Source organism: Anabrus simplex, chromosome 1 (genome assembly GCF_040414725.1).
Source record: "Anabrus simplex isolate iqAnaSimp1 chromosome 1, ASM4041472v1, whole genome shotgun sequence".
NCBI classification, from domain to species: domain Eukaryota; kingdom Metazoa; phylum Arthropoda; class Insecta; order Orthoptera; family Tettigoniidae; genus Anabrus; species Anabrus simplex.
This window is the reverse complement of record NC_090265.1, coordinates 139,579,812-139,605,118: the sequence shown is the minus strand read 5'-3', so window position 1 is coordinate 139,605,118 and position 25,307 is coordinate 139,579,812. Positions and strand designations below refer to the sequence as shown.

At 37.5% G+C, this 25,307-nt stretch overlaps 1 protein-coding gene across 4 annotated transcripts in view; it reads left to right on the top strand.

Annotated features, from left to right (window-relative positions):
- Positions 1-25,307, top strand: part of LOC136884920 (uncharacterized protein DDB_G0284459) — a 54,927-nt gene that overhangs the window by 10,738 nt on the left and 18,882 nt on the right. For all 4 annotated transcript variants that reach the window (XM_067157259.2, XM_067157254.2, XM_067157238.2 and 1 more), the window contains one exon: positions 8,020-8,191. In XM_067157259.2, coding sequence (XP_067013360.2) covers positions 8,058-8,191 — 134 coding nt within the window. In that variant the 5' untranslated portion in view covers positions 8,020-8,057. The remainder of the gene's footprint in view (positions 1-8,019; positions 8,192-25,307) is intronic.

The window sequence follows — 25,307 nt, the reverse complement described above, 5'->3', positions numbered from 1 at the left end:
TGGATGTCGAAGATAACCAAGGTCTACCGATTCAGCACTAGGGAGCTCCGGGCTCAAGAAAAAGTGCGCGTATAGTAATTTGTTTGCCTGATGTCTATTAGTGACTTCATTTTTTCCGCAAATTCCTTATAAGTAGGCCTATTGATGGACATTCAGTACTATTTCTTGAATTTTTCTTAGTCATTCCACAACGAAGGCACACATTGGTGGAATTCTCCAAGGCTCTCACATTTAAGGAAAATTTGCCTTGTCCACTGCGAGTCTAGTTCTCTTCTTTCTCCTGATATATTCATACATTGGAATAATATCTTCACCCTAATTATCGCTTTCACAACACATTCTTTTCCGCTCATTAATACGAATACATCTGTAGCCTGTACGGTACTGGGCGGGAGTATCAGCTGTTTCCATGCAGTCGATCCCTCTTGATTGATGACCAATGTGGACTATCAGCTGTTTCCATGCAGTAAATATGTTTCGAATTAGGTCATATCTCTTTCACTAGGTGTGACTGAAATCACTTATGTACTTCTGTGTACTGAGGATTGCCGTGAGTCAGCGAGGGAAGCCGCTATCCTGAGTGTGAGGGTAAATGGATCTGGGTTAATATTTGCCTTTGTGAGTATTGTCCTGCTGCTGAATACTGTTGAGCTGTTGCTGTTTGTAGTTGTTCAATGCATGTGACTGTGTGAATTACTGGACTGTCTCTGGAGTCGAACAAAGCAATAGGCCTGCGTTCAAATCCAGCAGTCTACACACAGCTGTTGTACGAGGTGACTGGACTTGTGAAAGTAAGGATTAGCCGTCCGCAGATATAGCAACGGGTGGGACAACCTGTTGAGCCGTAAGGAAGAGGGGCTTGTAAACAGACAGCAATTAGTATGTGTAGCCATTTTGGTTGATTAGAATTGTGTGTATGTGGGTGTGCTGTTATTGGGTCATCCTTAAATAAATTAAGAATAACAAAACAGACTGAGTTTTATTTGTAACAGTGTCATGGGTCTTATTAAGTCGGTTAAAGTCACCCATAATAATTGTGTGTTCATAAATGGCCTGGAAGTCCAGTAAATATGTTTCAAATTAGGTCATATCTGTTACAATATGACTGAAATCACCATCTTTAGTCTGTTCATATTTACTTCAATGAACATGACTAAGTAAAACACTTTCAAGATTAAAATTATTGTGTCCACCTTTTCACTACAAATATATATTTTAGTGATTAAATTCTACATGAATAAAAAACACCAGTTAGGGACATGTTTCGCCCTAGTTATGGGCATCTTCAGCCTAATACTAAATCTTAAGGTCAAGAATTAAAACTATAAACATCGGAACTTGATAGTAAACTTTGTCAGAATTTACGATCAGTGAATTAATTTATTTTATAATGACTAGACATCCAAATTGTAGATTGGATTGATCACAGTGTGAATTGAGGTTTCTCAAATTGTATTGACTAGAGATTTATCACAGCGTGAGTTGGGGTTTCTTCAATTGTTACAGTCGCCTGAGTCATAAGAATTTTTACAAAACCGGAACCTTGGTTAAAGTCATTCTTGTGAGGGTATGAATCAATTCCAATATTCCTTCAGAAAGAAGCATGGTTATGTTTTAAGGTTGAAGCATGTATGTTGGAGACTATTGTTGATCGAATAAATTTTTTTTTAAATATTATGTCATTCTTGTTGTTAACTTCCCATTGGTGCATTGTTCAACCTTGGGAGGAATATGTGTTGTCTGTAACTGGATAAGAGAAAAAACGGGGAATTAGAATGATGAATGTGGAACCCAATATGATAATTGCAGAGTGAGTGTTTATCACATGAACTTACTTGTCTTGTCGACGTTAGCTGGGACCAAATGTTCCGGTTGTGTCTGAACGACTAAGCTTGCTACTCCTAGTGTAGTATTGATGCTGTAACGGAGGGGCGGAGTGTGGAGGGGAAGGGGGAGTGAGATTCAAATCGTGCGTCTGTGTTGTTGCTTGAGAGGTGTTACTCGAATTGGATTGGGCGGGCCTGGCATTAGGCGTGGCTATTGGAGCACATGCCTGGATTAACCTTGGAGTTGTCTCACATAACGGATTTTTGTTATCAATGATATCGTTAAGATGATTATTATTATTATTATTATTATTATTATTATTATTATTATTATTATTATTATTATAAGTTTGTTCCCAATAAATGTACAAGTTCTCCGTTTCGTTCAACATTTTCCCCTTGCCTAGGCTTTTGACAATCGTCAAATCATTCTCTATTGAGGTGAACTTATGGCCTGTTTCTGTCATATGCTGCCTCATGGCCGAATACTTGTTATGCTTGGAAGCATTGTAATGTTCCAGATACCTTGTGTAAAAGCTCCTTCGTGTTTGTCCAAAATATGTGAACTTACATTGGGCACATTTTAACCTATAAACACCAGATCCCGAGTAAATGATGTTATTATTGACTCTATTGTGGTTGGGGAATATGTTCTGATTATTATTTATTGTTCTGAAGGCTATGTTGATGGTGTGTTTTTTAAAAATATTAGTGATATGATGGATAGCCGGGCTATTATATGTAAATGTGGAGTGGCTGTTTATCTTTAATTTCTCTGGGACTAGGTTGGAAGATAGCCTAATTTTGATCTTATTAATTAACCGATAGATTACATTTAATTTAAAGCCATTGAACCGAGCTAACTGTCTTATGTAATTTAGCTCTGTTTCTAAACTTTTTGGCGAGAGAGGAATTTTTATTGCCCTATATATTAGACTATGATAGGCAGCTAGTTTTTGGGTCTTAGGATGTAAGGACGAATCTTTAATAGTTATGGGTGAATGAGTAGGTTTCATAAAAATTCAAAATTCAAAATTCAAAAGTGTTATTCAGGCGTGTAATTGTTAAATCTAAAAAATTTGAAGAATTATTGACCTCGTCTTCTTTGGTGAATTTGACATTAGGATCTATTTCGTTCAGTGAGACTAATATATCGTGACTGTCAGTAATGTCCTTATTGATGATCACAAAAGTATCGTCAACAAACCTTAGCCACAAACTAATGCCCTTTATTTGTGATATTTTTGTATGTTCTATATGGTTCATGTAAATATCTGCTAGAATGCCAGATAGAGGGTCTCCCATAGCTAGGCCTTTCTGTTGATAATATTTACCATTAAAGGAGAAGTAATTGTTGTTTAGAACGAAATTCAATATCTTCATGAATTCTTCAGTTTCCATTTTACTAAGGCCACGTGTTTATTGATGTCATGGATAATTTTAATGGTTTCTTTAGTAGGAATGTTAGGAAACATGTTTGTGACGTCGAAAGAACATAAAATATGGTTGGGTTGCAGTTCAAATTTCTTCAATATTTCACAGAAATTGATTGAATTTTTTTAAGGGGGCTTTATCGTTGAAAACATATTTTCTTAAAAACCTATGAATGAAGTTCGATACTTTATAGGTGGGGCTATTCTTACAATTTATAATGGGACGCATTGGGGGTGTCCTCCTTATGAATCTTAGGTAAAGCTCTGGCGGTAGGGATACTGGGGTTCATGTTGAAAAGTCTTTGTTGCTCTTGTTCTTTGAAAAGGAAATTAGAACTTTTTACTAAAGTTTTTAAATTTCGCTGAATTCTTACAGTGGTATCTTTAACTATCGAATAACTTGTATCCTTCAAAAATTCTTCTGTTTTTTTAGTGTAAAACTGTTTGTCTAGTAGGAATGTGGAACCTCCTTTATCTGCCTTTGTAACGATAATGTTATTGTCGTCTATTTTTGTTTTTAATTTCTGAATTTGTTTGTTATGACTGAAATCAAAATTAACATTTAACTCTTCAGCCAATTTAGATAATTTCTTTTTTACTTCGTATCTAACATCGCTTTGAATTTCAATGGGGAGTTTCGAAGTACTGGTTTCTACCTCTGCTACTGTATTGATGATGTCCGTTGTTTTATTACTGTTAGGCCAATTATACTTTAGGCCTTTATCCAATATCCTAATTTCCTCCTGAGAAAACTGAACATTCGTCCACAGTAGTTAATTTGACGAACATTCAGTTTTCTCACAGTAGTTAATTTGACGAACGTTCAGTCTGATATCACTGATATTTTTAAAAAAACTCAGCATCAACATAGCCTTCAAGCCAATAAATAATAATCGGAACATATTCCTCAACCACAATAGAGTCAATAATAACATCATTTACTCGGGATCTGGTGTTTATAGGTTAAATTGTGCCCAATGTGAGTTGACATATTTTGGACAAACAGGGAGGAGCTTTTACACAAGGTATCTGGAACATTACAATGCTTCCAAGCATAACAAGTATTTGGCCATGAGGCAGCATATGACAGAAACAGGCCAAAAGTTCACCTCAATAGAGAGTGATTTGACGATCGTTAAAACCCTAGGCAAGGGGAAATTATTGAATGAAACGGAAAACTTGTACATTTATTTGGAACAAACTTATAATAAAAATAATAATCTTAATGATATCATTGATAACAAAAATCTGTTATGAGACAACTCCGAGGTTAATCCAGGCCGTAAATGTGAATAAAGTTTCCAATATGTTTAAACCACAAAACGCATGCGCTCCAATAGCCACGCCTAATGCCAGGCCCGCCCAATCTAATTCGAGTAACATCTCTCAAGCAACAACACAGACGCACGATTTGAATCTCACTCCCTCTTCCCCTCCACACTCCGCCCCTCCGTTACAGCATCAATACTACACTAGGAGTAGCAAGCTTAGTCGTTCAGACACAACCAGAACAATTGGTCCCAGCTAACGTCGACAAGACGAGTAAGTTCATGTGATAAACACTCACTCTGCAATTATCATATTGGGTTCCACATTTATCATTCTAATTCCCCGTTTTTTCTCTTATCCAGTTACAGACAACTCATATTCCTCTCAAGGTTGAACAATGCACCAATGGGAAGTTAACAACAAGAATGACGTAATATTCCAAAAAATTTTTTATCCGATCAACAATAGTTTCCAACATACATGCTTCATCCTTAAAACATAACCATGCTTCTTTCTAAAGGAATATTGAAATTGATTCATACGCTCACAAGAATGACTTTAACCAAGGTTCCGGTTTTGTAAAAATTCTTATGACTCAGGCGACCGTAACAATTGAAGAAACCCCAACTCACGCTGTGATAAATCTCTAGTCAATACAATTTGAGAAACCTCAGTTCACGCTGTTATCAATCCAATCTACAATTTGGATGTCTATTCATTATAAAATAAATTAATTCATTGTTCGTAAATTCTGACAAAGTTAATGTAGGCCTACATACTGTACATATTGTAAACTATGTAAAAAGCATAAGACCATTGTATTTAGTATTTAGTTTACTATTAAGTTCCGATGTTTATAGTTTTAATTCTTGACCTTAAGATATAGTATTAGGCTGAAGATGCCCATAACTAGGGCGAAACATGTCCCTAATTGGTGTTTTTAATTCATGTAGAATTTAATCACTAAAAATATATTTGTATTGAAAAGGTGGACACAATCATTTTAATCTTGAAAGTGTTTTACTTATTGTATCTTCAATACGGAACAAAATGAGATTTAGTTATGAACATGACTTCTGGACACATTCATGGCTAGGTGGGAGGGATTTTGGATACTGTCACTGCCAAGGTCATGTCGAGGAGCACAATAACTGTCTAGTTGAATGCTAAGATTTCCAACAATATTATTAGATAATACATGCTATTTAAAGAGCCTCCGTAGCTCAGGCGGCAGCGCGTCGGCCTCTCACCGCTGGATACTGTGGTTCAAATCCCGGTCACTCCATGTGAGATTTGTGCTCGACAAAGCAGAGGCGGGACAGGTTTTTCTCCAGGTACTCCGGTTTTCCCAGTCATCTTTCATTCCAGCAACACTCTCCATTCTCATTTCATAGCATCTATCAATCATTAATAAAATCACTTTGGGAGTGGCGACCCCATCGTACTAATAGCCTATATATGATTCATTCCTTTCATTCCTGACCCGGTCAATGACTGGAAAACAGGTTGTAGGTTTTCATTTCCACATGCTATTTAAAAGGAAACTCATCTCAACTTCCTGGAGAATGAGACAGCTGACTGTTACTTGCAGACACACATCCACACATTCTTAAGAACACACAACACTACTAACCACCATATAAACGCATATCACTCAGCTCTTTGGGTCATTTCTACAATAAATCACTATCCTGCCTCCACGTCTTCCATCTGACCAATCGAAACGTGTTCAATGACATTGATCAATTTCAACCATGGAGGACAGAATGCTAGGAGCCAGCCAGGTTTCAAAAATGTAAAGGATATGTAATTTATTTTCCGTTAGTATTGCTTGAATTTCGTTATAATACACTGGAAGAGAAAGAGCATTTACATGACAACACTGCAGGCTGTGCGAAGAGGACAACATTGCTTACTTCAACAGAGTGCCTGACCGAGCTCGATAGCTGCAGTCGCTTTAAGTGCGGCCAGTATTCGAGAGATAGTGGGTTCGAGCCCTGAAGGTCGTTTTCCGTGGCTTCCCCATTTTCACACCAAGAAAATGCTGGGGCTGTAAGGCCACGGCCGCTTCCTTCCCAATCCTAGCCCTTTCCTGTCCCATCGTCGCCATAAGACCTATCTGTGTCGGTGCGACGTAAAGCCAATAGCAAAATACAAAAAAAAACAAGAGTGCCCGCTGAGAAGGGAGAGCCCAGGTGGAAGGGATTTTTGATACTGTCACTGTCAAGGTCAGGTCGAGGAGCACAATAACTGTCTAGCTGAATGCTAAGATATCCAAGAGGTACATTATTAGATAATAATATATGCTATTTAAAAGGAAACTCACCTCAACTTCCTGGAGAATGAGACAGCTGACTGTTACTTGCTGACACACATTCACACATTCTTAAGAACACACATCATACAACACATCACACTACCAACCACCATATAAACACACTTCGATGCAATAGTGAATACATCTCTGCACGTGGGGTTGGCGTCAAGAAAATTATCCAGCCATAAAAGTGGGCTTAATCTACGTTAGTAAAAAATGGTGTATGGCTTTTAGTGCCGAGATGTGGCCGAGACAGGAATTAACTAATTACATTTAAAATTCCCGACTCTGTCGGGAATCGAACCTGGGACCCTTGGGACCAAAAGCCAGCATGCTAACCATTTAGCCATGGAGCTGGACCATCTACATTATTGTTAACTCCCAGATAATTGGGAAAAGGGCCGAGAAAGAGAGAAAGATAATAAAATAGAACACTTGAAGTGCAAGAATGTTAAATGAGGAAGATCGCAATTAGGTTATAGAATGAAAAGGAGTTTATCATTTTTCCTTTTGTGTGTTGATGTTTGTACTTGTCTCCTGTGTAGTTCTACAAATGACATTAATTTGACTATTTTAAAACTTTCAAAATTCTGTACTCCCAGTGGTAAGTATTTCATCACACATTAACTTGATAACTGATTTGCCAATCAGATGTTATTCAGGTATAGGTAGATGTAATCATCATTGTGCACTTGCTTGTTCCCTTTCCATTGTAGGAGTCCCTCCTTACCCCCCTCCCCCCCCCCCACACACACTATTCAATAGAGTTTAATTGTAATACACTTCATTCATTGCACAAAGTGTGGTTATAATTGGACCCTTTATCAGCAGTTCTTTATGGGAAATTTGCTTAATGCTTACAGTTGGCAGCACTGAACATTTAAATGAAACAAGATAAACACAGTTGAGAAAAGAAAAGACAATAGACTAGAACTTGCTTGTGCTTGGATAAATAAGTTTAATGTGGGTTAGGAGGAATATGAACAAGGGAGGAGAGGTTAGGTATGATTCTCATTGAAATTTCTATATATTCCTTTCCTCTTATCTACCCTGTAAATTTAATTGATCTTCTCGTGGAAGATAAAATACTGGTAATTCTTCAGGTCTCTGGTGACTGCTGGATTTCATAATTCAGATTCTTGCAACTAATATAATATTCTTGTTACTGTTACAGGAAATACAAAATCTTTTAAGTGAAGAGAAGGGGAGGAGATGGCATCACTTGAGAAGATTTCAAATACAATATCTGGTACATTACATAATAAGGAAACCTCTTTGTTAGAAAAATCAAGATTAGGAAATGAGCTGGCTGTAGAAGAAAATGAGCTGGCTGTACAAGAAGCAGTGTGGGTATTATAGAAATCATAATTATGATTATAATATTTGCATTTTGTTGATTAGTTGTTTGCTGTAATAACATGGTCAGCGTTCTGATCCAAGATGGCCTACCTGACATTCTGTGTATTATAACCAGAAATGTTCATTTCAAATTAATTCAAATGCTTGATGAAATGCAGTCAGTCAATCAATCAGTCAAAACTGATCTCCATTTAGGGCAGTTGCCCAGGTAGCAGATTCATATCCTTTTCTTAAATGATTTCAATGACATTGGAAATTTATTAAACATCTCCCTTGGTAAGTTATTCCAATCCCTAACTCCCCTTCCTATAAATGAATATTTGGCCCGATTTGTCCTCTTGAATTCCAACATTTTCATATTGTGATCTTTCCTACTTTTAAAAACGCCACTCAAACTTATTCATCTACCAATGTCATTCCACGCCATTTCTCCGCTGACAGCTCGGAACATAACACTTACAAAGACTAACAATTACAAATTGTCCACCTTTCTGACACTTATATTTGCATTTTAGCAAATTAATTAATTACACACAGTACATGTTTCGTTCTTTTTTAGAACATCAGCTGTTCACATAGCTTAGGTGATTCACTAAGTGTGTATCTTTCTAAGTACATTACAATCAGGTATCTTGTTCTTCTTAAATACTATATAAATATAAATTGAATTAAAATGAATTAAAAACAATGTGGTGGTTAAATGGGTTAGTGAAATGTGATGGGATGGATATACTTATAGTTAGCCTATTTTAAAAACTATTTCTATTCATTTGAACAGTTGTTAAAAAGTTTCCAGCACTTTTTCCTAAAATATTTCGCTTGTCTTCCAGTAAAAAGTTTTTGATAAAATGTATAACCTTCCTTTGGCACTGTTCAGAATATTGTTAAAAGTTCACTTCGTTCACTCCCTCCAAGGTGACTGCATTTATTTTTGAACTTACATATTGTATGTTGAGTTGGGTTAGTTACGGAACCTTGAAGCTGATTGCCGTTTGCTAATAGCAAAGGCACTTGCCTGCCCTGAAGGTGGAGCACTCATTAGAACACACATCGTTACTACACAAGAAGGAAGGCTGCTTCAGCCATAGCTCCTGCAAGGTCTCAGTAGGAACGGATTTTGACAGCAGCAAGATTTGCCTATGTCAGTGCAACATAAAATAAATAGCAAAACAAATACAGTAAAACCTCTGTAAGACATTTCTGCAGGGGACAACAAAAATGAACGTGTTTAGTGGGAAAACGTACTACCACTGCCTTCGTATTTATTTATTGATTTATTGATTGATTGATTGATTGATTGATTGATTGATTGATTGATTTGTTTGTTTGTTTGTTTGTTTGTTTGTTTGTTTGTTTATTTATTTATTTATTTATTTATTTATTTATTTATTTATTTATTTATTTATTTATTTATTTATTTATTTATTTATTTATTTACTTATTTATTTATTTGAAGCATACATTTTACATAGCATAATGGTACTTAATGACATACATATCAAATAGTATCTGCCCAGAATTTTGCCAAATCACGGGCATTAGGTGTCGCAGCCATCAAGTCCTCTATTGTGCAACTTAAAGGACATTTACTACAGTTCATGAAATGGGCTGTGGTTTGGTCTTCACCACATTCACATTGTCTGGATATGCCAGGAAAGCCCCACTTTACCATATTAATTCTTGATCTACCAACCCCAGTGCGAAGCCTGTTCAACGATTTCCACGTAGACCAATGTTCCTCGTGTCCTGGGGGGAGATGTTCAATTGGTAGCATCCAACCAGCAAGTTGAGGATTTCTAGTTCTCCATAATCTCAACCTTGTGGATTGAGCAGATTCGTTTAAATCTTCGGTTGTATTCAGGAAACTCCTCCTAGACCTCAATCTTCGGTGGGCAGGTTCATATCCATTCAGTGGGTGTGCACATGAGGCAAGTGTTTTAGTTCTCTCATTCGTGGATGCAACTTCTCTTCTTATATCTGGTGGGGTGATTCCAGCCAAACAGTAGATTCTATCTCATGGAGTTGGTCTCAAGCAGCCAGTAATGAGTCGACATGTTTCATTTAGAGAAATGTCAACTTGTTTAGCATGACTTGATCTGTACCAAACAGGGCAAGCGTACTTTGCAGCGGAGTAACACAGAGCCAGGGCTGTAGTTCTCAACGTCTTTGGATGTGTACCCCAACTGGTTCCAGACAACTTGCGAAGGATGGTATTTCTAGCCGACACTTTCTGCTTGATGTCCATGCAGTGTTGTTTGTAGGTGAGAGCACGATCCAATGTTACACCTAGATATTTAGGTGTTGGGCAGTGATCTAGTTGAGTATCTTCCCATACTACCTGCGATTTCCTTGACGCCTGTCTGTTCTTTAAGTGGAAGGCACATACCTGAGTTTTAGATGGGTTAGGCTTCAATTGGTTTCCTCTGTAGTAGTAGGATAGTTCAGAAAGAGCCTCTGATAACTTTTCTTCCACAACCTCAAAGCAGTTTGCTTGAGTAGCAATAGCTCGATCATCCACATATATGAAACTGTATCTACCATTTCTCAAAATGATAGAAAAGTATTAAAAGGTGTGAAAAACACAGGAAAATAAATATGAAAACCTTTTCTGCTGGGGCTTATAAAATAACAAGGGCCCAAAATGGTGTGAAAAACACCTAAACAACAAATATGAAAACATATGCATGGGGGCCAATAAAAATAGCCAAGTATTATTGCAGCTCATACTCTTTCTAAAACAAATGTTAGTAGGAGCCTTTTATTTTGGAGCAGTGAGTTATAAAACATTATTTTCTGGTCACATTCTTAGACATTGAATTGGAGGTTATACTCGGCCATGTGCGACTGTGATAGAATGACTTTGGCCATCATTTCGAAAAACTTCGACCAAGTCGAATCGATCGAGTCATAACTCGAAGGTGCGAGTTCAACATTCACGACCTCTGCATGCTTAAAGATACGTTTGCCAGTCCACTTTCTGAAAGATTTTAATGTTTTCTTCATTAGAAAGGAATTTTACTTTTCCCGTATCCATACGTGGGCTATCACAAGACAGATGTGCACCATGCTAGTCAATTTCACACGATTATGTTCCTGATGATGATTGTTGTCTAAAGGGGCCTAGCAGCTTATCCAGATATCGGCTACTGTATCACATGCAAAAAACTTCACTGTAGGCCCTACCACTCAACACAAAATAAATTTCTACCTTCTGAATGGAATACGAAATACAACCACAAATAGGCTCACTTTTCCGTAATCATGCAACTGTGGCGACCGCTCTTACCCAAGTTGTAAATCACGTTTCTTTCTCAAGGGATGACAAATAACATATTCAGGGCTAGGAAAAATGTGATTGTACTGGTAAGCGGTAATGGCAAAAATTCGTGATGCGATAGGTGCCTATGTTTATATGTTCCTAATCCAGATATAGGCTTCCGTATCACACGTCAAATATTAGCTATACTTCACTGTACCACTCAACACAAAATCAATTTCTAACTTCTGCGTGGAATCCGAAATACAAGCACAAATAGACTCGCTGTATTATTCAGCAATCTTGCTGCTAACCGGCAAGCAAAATTGAACATTCCTAAGGCTAACAGCTTGCTCCCCAAACGTGGAACTTATCCTGTGAAATTCAGGAATTTAAGGCCTTTTTCCATAATCACGCAACTGTGACGACGGATCTTACCCAAGTTGGAAATCACATTTGTTTCACAAGGGATGGCAAATAACATTTTCAGGGCTAGGAAATATGTGATCGTACTAAGCGGTAATAGCGAAAATTTGTGCCGCGATAAGTGAGGTATTTTTATACAGATTTAATACGATGAGAATCGGGACTTCGAATTTACGATGTACTAAGCGGGAAAACATGTTAATGAGGAATGTACTAACAAAGTTTCACTGTAATTAATTTGCATATATTTTGAGGGGGATGATTAGATTTATAAATAAGAATGTCATTCCTCCTTGCCATCAGAATAGTTATGAACTTGCTGCTGCCAATAATTCCACAATCCACACATATGGGACTCTGCATTTGAAACTGAACCTTGGACTTCGACGAGAACTTTCATGGAAATTTATTGTTGCCTGGTGTGCTGATTCTGAGTTGAGAGAAGCAAGCTGGTCTTGCCCCACCCACAGGTGAGCGACATCACAGCTGGACTATTAACTGCTGCCTGCACACCCAACTTCAGGAACGCTTCGTTATCAACGAAGAGCTTCAAGATGCTGTAAGGATTTACCTGAGCTCATTGATGGCAGACTTCTTTGAAGAGGGTATAGGAAAGCTGGTATCTCATTATGACAAATGCCTCAACCTTCATGAAGACTATGTAGAAAAATAAGTAAGAATGTACAAATCTTTTGGTAATAATCTTATCTTAATACACCTATTATTTCTGGCCTATCGGAATTTGAAAAAAATAAAAACAGCCTTCATACAAGCTGAAATAAAATCAGTTCACAGAACAGAACATCATTGGCACACTCCCTCCTGCTGGAAATTTCCAATACTGTCCGACAGCTTTGGAGCGATTTACCTGCTGGCCAAGAGTTGTATGGTTGCTGGTCTCAAAAGACAAATGTCGAATGTGTTTTGAACTGGATGTTTCCGCAAGAAATTGGTCAGAGTTCAAGGTCAACCTTATTTACTGAAGTGAAAACAAAAGCTAACGTACCAGTAAAAGATTGTTCAAGGGCAGGTGCTGTTCAACAGAAGAAGCCACAATGATTTATTGTAGACAAAGTGTCGTAGAATAAAGTGATAAAGGGTGAGACGACAAGCTCAGTAGAAGACAGGTGGTCCTGGTATCGTGCAGATGAAATGTACCATAAGATGGTGTACTTCTCGTGGGGCTCCAGATGGACAACATCTATCCTCTTCTCAAGCTGGCTGACTTCACTAACTGGTGGCGTGTGACTGGGAGGGATGCAGATGAAACCTCAAGAATTTTGTCAGCCAGGACAGCAACCTTATCTAACAGGATCTCACTTTGTGTTTGTAGAATGGCCTGCACTTTTGACGGCAGGTGCTGTATCCATAACTGTCTGAGGATTTTGTCTTGTACTTATGTGCTGCCCACGAGAGATCTAAGGTATCATAAGAACTGGGATGGCTTATGGTCGCTGAGCTCTTCCTCCATGAGCTGCTGACGAACATGTTGCTCTTCCGATAGGGAAAGACGCTGAATGAGTTCGGTACACATACACATTTTGTGCCGGAGGGCTGGTGTAGATGCAAGCTCAAGAGATGACTAGTGGAATGTGAGGTGGGACACGGGGGAGCAGCTTTCTCTCTCTGTCACCTCGGCTATGGCTTATGGCTTATCAGACATACTATCCGAGAATGTGATGAAGGGCAACTGAAACACTAAGGCAAACTAATTTGTGTGTATCTAATTACACAGGCATTTCAGTCAGCACAACAAGTAGAATTCGCAAGGAAAGTACAGCAGCTGGTGATATGTCACTATCAACACCAGGGAAGCACAGCCCGAAGAAAGAAAAGTGCAGTGTGATGGTTTTAATAGAGGGGTAATAAGAGTAGTAATTCAAGACTTTTATGTAGTCCAGAAGAAAGTGCCTACATGTCCCAAGCTTTTGAGTGCCATCAAGGAGAAAATCAAATTTCCAAGGGGTGTTCATGCCTTGAGGTGAATTGTAAGAGGTATGGGATTTAAGTGGAAGAAGTGTCAGAATTTCAGAAAAATTTTGGTGGTGCGCCCAAACATTGCCAGTTGGTGCTGTACGTATTTAAGAGCTATGCGGTGTTATGGAAGAGATAATCGTTCCATTGTTGATATAGATGAAACATGGGTAGATAATAATTGAACATTTAATAAGTGTTGGCAAAGTGACAATCAGCCTGGTGTTATGACCAACAGAAGCTCATCGAAGCGCTTAATAATTGTACACATGGGATGTGAAGATGGGTTCCTGGAAGGAACATTGCTTATTTTTAAGGCCGGGAAATCATCAGGAGATTATCATGGCCAGATGAACGCAGAGAATTTTGAGAAGTGGATTCGTAAGAAGCTGTTGCGTAACCTCCCTAAGAACAGCGTTATAGTATTAGATAATGCTTCATATCATTGTGTGCAACAGATAAAACCCCCCATGAAGTATGCTGTTAAGAAGGAAATGAAAAGTTGGCTAGAAACGAACAATGTGCTATACGGTGAGGACATGAGAAAATCTGAACTCTTCCATTTGATTGAAATTAATAAAGGTCCCGAGGAAATCTTCCGGATTGATGAGCTTTTAAGGTCACATGGGTATGACGTAATTCAATTGCTGCCTTACATGTGCGAGTTTAATGCCAATGATGAACACCATAAGTTTGTGTTGCCTGTAAATGGCCCCGCAATGTGCGAAACACTGTAGGTCTGTATTACATGTGCGAATTTCATTACCTGTGAGTAGTACTATAATGTGTGGAATACTGCGAGTCTACGCTACTTTTGATTAGTACCACAACATGACAAATACCATGGTTCTACTTTTCTAGAGATAAATACCATTATGAGGAGCCGATGACTTGGATTTTGGACCCCTTTCGACTATAAGCATCATTGATTCAGTATCGTGCTATAGTAGCAGTCCCTTGGGTAGTAATACTGTTATTTTACGCCAGCTTCTGTGCATGTGAGGCTCTGTGGGTTGGCTCCACTGATTGCTTTAAATTCATATCCATCCATTCATTCTTCATCCTCACGTTTTGAATTCTGGTCAGTGGAGGCTTTTGGAATTTTAATTTGTCATTTCATTTCGTCTCATTTCACACCATTAGGGGCTGATGACCTAGATATTAGGCCCCTTTAAACAACAAGCAGCATCATCATCATTAAATGTTAGTTTATTTCATAGTTTTGTGCATCAAGAAAAGTGACATGGGGACACAAGGATTGTTAAAGCTAATTTAGGCCTACAGTCTATTACGGTATTTTAAATGTTATTTTATTTCATAGTTAATGTGTATCATTAAGAAAAGTGACATAGGGACACAAGGATTGATTAAGCTAATTAAATAAAATTCTATAAAATTGAGTTCTTTAGTAAACAAACTCGTCGAATAATGAATAAATTCCCTCCTCTCTCACCCTTTTCAGACTGAACAGCACTGGCTTTCTGAGCTTAATTTGGCGGGTTCGATCTCAGCTAAGTCCAATGGTATTTGAAGGTGCTGAACTACGTCAGCCTCGTGTCGACAGCTTTATCGACACGTTAAATAACTCTTGCGGGGCAGAATTTGTGATGCAAAAGCGAGAACATTGTTATACAGAATAGTAGAATAAAATACTCCCATCCCCTAGTTCCAGATCGCCTGGAACTGGGGACAGAGTAATCATTTATTGCAATCCATGCTATTTTTTTTATATGAATGCATTTCTTCTTACAATTAATGTATCTATTACTACATTAAACATCACAATTACTCCTAATCACTATTTACACCCCATCCCTAAATTGTAGTTTTATTAATTTTTGTCCTTGACATTAACAGTGTTATATTGTCTAGGACAACATGTATCTTACTGGTACCCCTATTTTAATTAGTGCAAGTTTGGTTTTTTTTTTTTTTTTTTTTTTTTATTATATAAAGTGTCCAAACAGATTTCTCCTTAGCTTACAATACACATTATAAATTAAATGAATGAATGACTGCATGTCTGGATGGGTTGAATGATTGGATTCTAATCAGAAAATTGTTATATGTGCACATATTCAATCTGGTTCATTATTATTATTATTATTATTATTATTTTCTTCACATAACGAACACGCCGGGACGTGTGTGTGAGAGAGAATGCATTCGTAACTCGGCAGACTGACAAACGAAATTGACCTGCCTGAAGCTCACTTCATGTAACTTACTGCATTTGAAATATAGGAAATAAATATCGTCGTCTTCTAGTGCTGTAACCGTCATCGGATGCTGGCGATCATTTTGGCAATCTCATTTTTGTTGGTAGCTGTGCGGAATATAAATATATGTAAAAACTATTATGATAAATACAGTATATATATATATATATATATATATATATATATTAAAATAAAACAATAATAACAGAAGCTCGTTCTATTTGCCCCTTGAGGATGGACTCTGCCCCTGTGATGATATATAATGTTGAAGATGGCATAAATTCCCAGTGTCAGTGGAAATAACCTAGAATACTTTTAGTTGAAAACTGCCTTATCTTAATATTTCGCTGGTCAGATGTAGTCTGTTAATAGATGAATAATGCTACCCACCTGCGATATACAAAAATACATCGAGTGCCTTGCAGGAAGAGACCACATGAGGACACTGTGACTGCGAGGGCCAACGTTTTCAGAAACGCAAGTACATACACAAGCTTTGTGATGAGAAGCCAGGGACGAGGGGAGAAGCAAGGGCTAACGCATTCCCGGCCACATTCCTAGCAAAACTCATCTATAATAATATCTTCAACTTCTGCAGCATAGCAACTGTTCAGCTGGGAAACAACCACTTATGTGATGCCAGGCACATTGAACTGCACTTCCGCCTGAGTGTACCAGTGTTGATAAACTTAACTATAATAGGTATTTATTTGATTCTGTATTGACTTGTCTGAATCTATTAAAGAAACTATTTAAAATAGTTTATGTTGGGTCTACCTTGTCAGTACACTTTAATGATTGAAATTATTTATTTTATCATAGGGCATGTTTCAGGAAAAATATCCATTTCCTTCATCAGTGATGTCAGGATACTCATTAATTTAATTCTGCACTCTTATTTCATCAAAATCATTATCTTGCATTTACTCCCTAATACACAAGAATGTCAATTTACAATCACCATGACGAATATAAGAACCAAGTGTGATGACTCAACTGTTATTGCGTGGTAGTTTGTGTACCCGCCACTGCGAGCACTGCAAACGTCGGTGTCCAACACGTACTTCAATAGACCGGCAAACCGTGTGTTGGAAAAGTGCGGGAGATGTTATCGTACGAGATATTTCAAGTCAATAAGTTGAATTTCCTTTGCTTTCAGTTCCTAAACTCAGTTCACTGTGTGTTGTGCACTTAAAGCACGTGTGTTATGGGGCCTGATTAAATTAATAGTTCAACATGCCGTACTGTTTTGTGCCTGGCTGTAAGTCAGGCTATGGTAGAGTAGTTAATGGTATAAAATTATTTTCACCACCGAAGGATAGAAATAAATTTGAAAAATGGGCCAGAGCTTTTCTACGAAAGGATACTGTGTTAACGCGTAATAGTAGAATTTGTCAAGTTCATTTCTCTGATGATTTGAGAGTAAAATCAGATAACTTTATAGTGAATGGTGAAAAAGTGGTTATGCCTCATGAGAGATGGAAATTACGTCCAGGAGCAGTGCCTCACATTTTCCCTAATTTGCCGAAATACCTTTCAAGTGAGATTAAGTCCCGTGAAACTCCCAACAGGAAAAAAGAATCTAGACACCACTAGGACAAGAAGAAAGACGGGAGTGTAGCAGCAAATAGAGAATTAAAAGGTCAGTCTAATGTTGATCAAAATTTGGGTTATTCTAGTGTGCTTTCTGATGCCAAAAAACAATATTATCGCTCAAAAGGCGCCTAAAAATGCTAATCGAAATTTAATTCGAGCTAGATCTAGTCTAAACTCAGCAAAATCGAGAATTAATTTATTGGAGAAACAGGTTAGAAATACACAGTTCGAAACTCTTTGATTGAGAAGTGTTTAGTGTACCATTTGGCTGGGTACGTTGTTAAGCACTCTTTATTAAGTGTTCGCCCTGTGCCCATTCTCTACGTGATAATAATCATAGTACATTTTCAGTTCTCTCCGAAATAAAAGACTACGGTTCAAGCAACAATGAAGTGTTTTTAACGCGCCCTTCGAAAAGTATATGTGACATTCTTTTCCAGGCCGAGAAAGTATTTAGTGAAAAACTGAACTCAAAATCGACGTGGAGCGAAATATTTTTTGATTTTATCGATTCTATAGATAAAATTTCAGTTGATCCTTCAGGTGCTGGCTGTTGTCTTCAACATGTTATGGATATAATCCCCAGCCTTGTTTATCATTATCTGAAGTGCCGATTTTTCTTCAGAGTGAAAGAAATCCGGCGAGATTTACAATCTCGAACATCCGCCAAATCTTCACGCAAGCTTTCGAAAGTCCAGTAACCGACAAACTGAGATGGTAAGTAGAGTATTAAATAGCTCATGGGTGTTTTTTTAATATGCTGGGAGTTTTGTCATTTGTACACTCGAGTAACTTGTGCTTTTCGCAACATGTGATGAAAGTCGTAGCTCTTATTTCCGTGTATGATATTTTTCCATTGTTCTCTGCCGTGGTATGTTAATTGTAATCTCTCATTTTTTTTAATAAAAGACAGTGTATATACTTATTAGTTACGGAGTAATACGTTTCCTGTGTCACCATTCCTAAGACCAGCTGATAGGTATTGTGGAGCTACCAAATTCTAGCGCTGCCTGGCGGGGCGCGCCTGAACTCGATGAGTCATCACACTTGGTTCTTATATTCGTCATGCAATCACTGATAGAGGGAATGAATATTTTTCCTGAAACATGTGTGATGAAATAAATAATTTCAATCATTAAAGTGTATTGACAAGGTGGACCCAACATAAACTATTTTAAACAATTTCTTTAATAGACAGCAAACCAGTGTCAGTTTGTCTGGCTAGAAAATGGGTAACTTAACTCCAGTACTAACCTGTAAAGTTGCTGTTTAAGGTTGCGATTTTGCTCTTATACGTGCTGTAGTTGCTGTTATAATTGCTCCATAGCATGTAAAAAGTATTAACTTTATGGTGGAAAACTGTACCACATAATGTCAGATCTCGTCAGGGTCACCAATGTGAGGATCACTACTCTTCTCAACTACATTAACACATCATTAAATAAGATAAATTTTATGGCATGGACAAACATATTACACGTGTGGCGAGGTCACTCATTGTCTGGGATTGGCTTGGCATGGCTTTTTTTTTTTTTTTTTTTTCACCCTCGTGGCCATTCACTGGGAGCTGCTGCCCTCTAGGTTCCTGCGGTGGTGGGGTGACATGGTTTCATCACATATTCTTATCTGTACTCAATTTCCGAATTACCAAGCTCGATAGCTGCAGTCGCTTAAGTGTGGCCAGTATCCAGTATTCGGGAGATAGTAGGTTCGAACCCCACTGTTGGCAGCGCTGAAGATGGTTTTCTGTGGTTTCCCATTTTCACACCAGGCAAATGCTGGGTCTGTACCTTAAGGCCACTTCCCTGTCCCATCGTCGCCATAAGACCTATCTGTGTCGGTGCAAGCAAATAGCAAAAAAAATTTCTGAATTTAGGCAGCGTTCTCAGAATTCAAGATGTTTTAGTAGGTTATTATTTATCATTAAAAAATAATGTCTTACAGGATACTCATTAATTTAATTCTGCACTCTTTTTTCATCAAAATCATTATCTTGCATTTACTCCCTAATACACAAGAATAAATTATAAGATGACAAAGCAGCACTTCCCCCTCACCTCTCCATTGAAGAGTCATTCCCATAGTACTCTCCTCAACCCCTGCCCTTGCCACTGAACAGGGTTATTGCCTACAGCTTTCCCCCTCAAACCCCTACACAGCAACCATGACCAGAGCAAGGGAACTAGCTTCAGTCCAAATGTAGTTGCTGAAGTGAACAGTCAGTCAGCAACTTAGGCGGAGTACAGAAAACTTTCTGAAAATTATCAAGGTGACAGTAGAGGACAACAAAAATCATAATTTGTTTCACTTTTTCACATCACCAATTCATAAATTCATTGAAAAGTTCAAGCAGCGTAAACAATATTGTATATATATGAGTGTCTGTTCAAAAGGTGCTATTTCCCCTTCCAAAAACCAAATCAATATTTTGTCCACTGCATTACAGTAGTTGAATATTATGGATTGCTATGAGCAATCCAGACCAGGAAGATGTAATTCTTTAAAAGTAATACCAAACCTGATCATGGATACGTTCCATGTGCCTTTTATTTTACGTTTCTTCTGCTTTTCCAACAACTGTCGTAAGATGGAAATAACACCTTTTGAGCAGACACTCCTCACATATGTATGATTTAAGGTGATTTGATAGAATCTGAGGATGTTCTTGCAGAACAAAATAAGTAATTCTTTATTTATTAGTGTGTGTGTTATTTTACAGGTATGTTACAGTGCTATATGTGTTATAATTGTTTTTGATAGACTGAAAAGCTTTAAAGTTTTATTATTTAAAGAAGAAATCGATAATCCATAAATTCTACAAAGACCTGCTCAACAAGCGAGTGACTTTCACCTCACCAGCTACGCACATGAAGCAAATAAGTCGGAAATACTGACTCAGAAGACATTCCTATTTAACATGGTGTGAACTGAAGGCTATACTGAAAGAACTGTAAAACCGAAAGTATCTTTGAAAGGATTGGGTAGCTGCTGAAATGCTGAAAGGAAGTGGTCCACCGCTTGAAAATGCACTCTGTGTGCTGCTCAACAAATGTCTTGAAGAGGGTAACATCTCTGAAAATTGGCAAAATGCGGAAGTCATTTTTCTCTTCAGAAAATTTGATCCTGTCTACATAGACAACTGCCGCCTTATCAGTCTTCTCAGTATTATCTATAAACTGCTGACGAAAATCACCACCAAACGTTTGATGAACACATTTGACTTCTATCAGCCAGTAGAACAGACTGGATGTAGAAAAGGATTTGGTACCACCGACGACCTCCAGAGTGTCTGGATGCTTATTGAAAAGAGCACAGAGTACAACATCCCACTACGTCTAGCTTATGTCGGCTACCAGAAACCACACAATTCAGTTGAGATGGCAGTGGACCTGGCAGAAATAGACACCATTTACACAAAGCTTGTCAGAAACATGTTTGAAAATGTGGCTATTCAGGTCACAATTAACAGTGATTGGAGCACAGAAAATATATTGGTAAAATTACGGTTTTGAAACAATCACGCTGTCTGATAACAGTGCTAAGAAACTGTGTCAACCAAAGAGCTGTGGAAAGGACAATGTTGGGTATCAGCTTAAAGGACTGTGCGAGAAGCAAAGCCCTAAGAAGCAGGACAAGAGCGATGGAAGCTATCAAGCAGGTGGTAATGCTGAAATGGAGGTGGGCATGTGGCCAGAAACTCAGAAGAAATGGACCCAAGTGGCTTCTATGCTGGTGTACAAAACATTTTTGAGGATTGTAGGATGCCCTCCACCTCTGTTGGCAAAATGATATTAAAAGATGTGCTGGAGTAAACGGGGTGGAGACTGCTCGGGAAGACGAGAACTCGTTCTGAAAGAGTACTTATCTGAAAGTCAAACTGGTGTTGATAGAATACCAACACACAAACATTTTGCAGTGGTGAAGTAAAACGGTTGTATGGATATTACTCTCAGCCACAATATAAGTAGTCAGCAATTTAAAAAAAACCTTAAGTTTTACAAGTTCATCGTTAGGTTGTGGCAGATATATTTTATGTTGTCTCATCCAGTATCCATATTGAGATGAGAGCAGTATACTGCAATTACCACTATTGATGTCTAGCTCCATGATCAACATGCTGGCCTTTGGTCCAGGGAGGCCCCGAGTTCGATTCCCAGCCAGGTCGGGGATTTTTAACCTTAATTGGTTATCAACTTGTGAAAATTTAAATTATAATTCCACCTTTACAATACTATAATTGGCTTTATTGAAAAGACTACATTAGAGTATATTCGTGATACATGTTTCGTCCTCTTATGTCTTATGGGACCTCGATAATTCGAAATCGGTTAATTCAAAATCCCGCCTAATTCGAAGAAGCTCTCGTTCCTGGAAACATGTGATACAGTTTTGCATGTTATTTCAATTGTTTAATTCGAAATACGGATAATTCGTAATTCGAAGTACAGTGTCGGCCCCATTACCAAAATTCAGACTTTTAATTCGAAACTGCCTTTACATTTTAAAACAATAGTATGTTACAGAGTAATTTCAACTCGAAATTTATCCGCTCCGCTTCATAATAGAACGCACGTTCCGGAACGTGGAGGGGTAGCTTTCCGCACTTACACTCACTTTGAATGAAATCGGAATTCTTTTGTATTCAACCTTTTAAGGAACGCCGTAATATCATGCAACAGGCAGTGTGCGGGAAAACAGAATCCGTGAACACTGGCGATGCCGACAGTTGACGAAAAACGTGGCTCATATAATAAATTCGTAGGCACCGAACAATATTGTCATTGCTGGTAAAACTGCATTGCTTTATTTTAATGTGAGCCCAAACGGTCTTATGGTTTTAAAGGAAAAATTGCCAGCCGGGAAATCATACAAGGGTGAGGGATGGGGGTCATAGTAGTGCGTTGCAATGCACATGGGCGCGAGATACTTTATCCCCTCGTCATAGGAAAGTTTGATAAGCTACAATGTTTTAAGGGCGTCGGGCACTTTCCATGCCAGTACAAAGCATCTAAAAATGCAAACAGTACAGAAATCCAAAAAGATAATGCATTTGCACAGGGGAACCGGCATAATTTATTCTCGTCTTTGAATTGTGTGATTTTTTTTCTTTTGTTGCGTGAGGTTATGTTTGTCAGTGATTTATCCAAGTGCATTATTTGAACATTGTAAATGCACCTTGTTGGATACATTTCGGAAATAGTTTTTTCCATGGCATTTGAAAGTTTAAACTGTGAATCGAGGTGATTGCATGTATTAATGGGTCTTAGAATACTTTGTGACGCGGCAAATGTTTACATTTCTGAAGTACGAGAGAAGTGCCATGGCGGGAAATCGTACAAGGATAGAGTCATAGGAAAGTTCAATTTTAAGGGCATTGGGTACTTTCTGTGTAAATACAAGGCATCTGAAATGCATACAGTATAGTAATCCAATTAATAAAGCACTTGTTTTTTTTGTTGTTTTTTTTTTTTTTTTGTGCGAGGTTATGCGTTATTTGAATACTGTAAATGCACCTTCTTGGATACATTTTGGAAATAGTTCTTTTTTCATGGCATTTGAAAGGTATAAACTGTGAATCAAGGTTAACTGCATGCAGTAACGGGCCTTAGAATATTTAGTAACGCGGCAATGGTTGGCACTTCTGAATTGCGAATTGGCGGTTAATTCGAAATCACGTAATTCGAAGTCTGATTTTTGAGTTCCAACGACTTCGAATTAACAAGGTTTTACTGTATTTACAATTTTATTTGCATAGCCACTCGTTGTTTAATATTTGGGCAATTCTACGCATATAACATTTTAATCTGTGTTACAACTGGACTTCATGTCATGTTCATGCTGCACCATTTTAACTTCTCAGTGCTGGGCATATTTGTTAGGTACTATACAAGAGTGCCACCCACTTTTTGTCCGATTTGCAACTCTCTAGAAAAAAAAAAAAAGTCATCACTCTTTCAATTTACACCCATTCTCAGTGAAACTTTTTTCTATTATATAAAAGGAATGCTCCTTTGAATTAATGGCACTTTATACGTAAAATCATTAATAGTTAAAATTGAAATAAATCATGAATTGAAAACTTTAAAATACAATTAATGAAAGTCCACCTTTTAAGGCAAATATGTAGTTCTAAAAATCAGTATGACACACTAACTGATGGTATTTCTTCTCTTGACTGTCGTTTTGGATAAAACTATGTTATTTGGATTGATAATATGTCTTAAAAATCAAAATATATGCTACAGGTTCAACATCATGAGGAGGGGCATGTTTCAGTTTGGTTAACTTGAGGAAAGGGTGAGGTGGTTGGTACAGTAAATGACTATCACGGGTAACTTTACTGAATAAATGCAATGTTTGATATCGTTAATACCAATATTGCAAGATTTCAGCTTCATTTTCCATATCAAATCCTATTTACAAAGACGTAATAACAATAAAAATCTTCCACTTTTTTGATACTTATATTTGCATTTTAGCAAATTAATTAATTACACACAGTACATGTTTAGTTCTTTTTTAGAACATTTTCTGCTGTTTACATTGTTTAGGTGATTCACTAAGTTTTTATCTTTTTAAGTACATCATAATCAGGTACCTTGTTCTTCTTAAATACTATATAAATATAAATTAAATTAAAATGAATTAAAAACAATGTGGTGGTTAAATGGGTTAGTGAAATGAGATGGAAATGGATTTACTTATAGTTAGCCTATTTTAAAAAACTATTTCTATTCACTTGAACAGTTGTTGTTAAGAAGTTTCCAGCACTTTTTCACTAAAATATTCCGCTTGTCTTCTAGTAAAAAGTTTTTGACAAAATGTATGACTTTTCATTGACACTGTTCTGAATATTGTTAAGTGTTCACTTCATTCACTCCCTCCAAGGTGGCTGCTATTTGTTTTTGAATTTACAAAATGTATTTTGAATTGGGTTAGTTCAGGAACCTTCAAGCTGATTGCCATTTTGCTATTAATAAAAGAGCTTCCCCATATTCTTGCTGTTGTCAAAATCCATTTCTACTGTGACCTTGGAAGAGCTACAGCTGAAGCAGCCTTCTGTCAAGGCGTATCTTTAACATTTCATATCATTCACCTACACTTCAAGCTATTTTAATGGTCACTAAATGTTTTAATAGACATATTATAGGTATTCTAACTGATCATTTTTAAATTGTTGTAATCAGTTTTATTGTTGTATTATTAGATGTTTTTTACATTATATGTACTTGGATCAGGCCCTGACCTACCTTGAATTCGGTTATTTTGGCTGATGATGCTCACAAAGCATGAGTGAAACATGTCCTAATTCTAACATCTGTTAATGGTTTTATCTAAATATGAAGGATTACTATATTTTGGAAAGGTGGTTTTTATTTTTGTAACAATTTCTTATTCCGAATTCCAATACGGCTTTATAATGAGATTTACAACTTGCAATGTACAGCAAAGCCGGCAACATGCGGTTTTGGCTGAGTGGCGTCATTCTCTCGTTGTGCTTCGTTCGCGACAGTCTGAGTTGTGTTTCGCTTGCTAGTGAAAAAAGATTTTTGTCTTCATAAGCTTTCTAGATGTGAGTGTCACACTGTGTTAATATTTTTATTGAACATATATCAACATGCCATCTCGTGG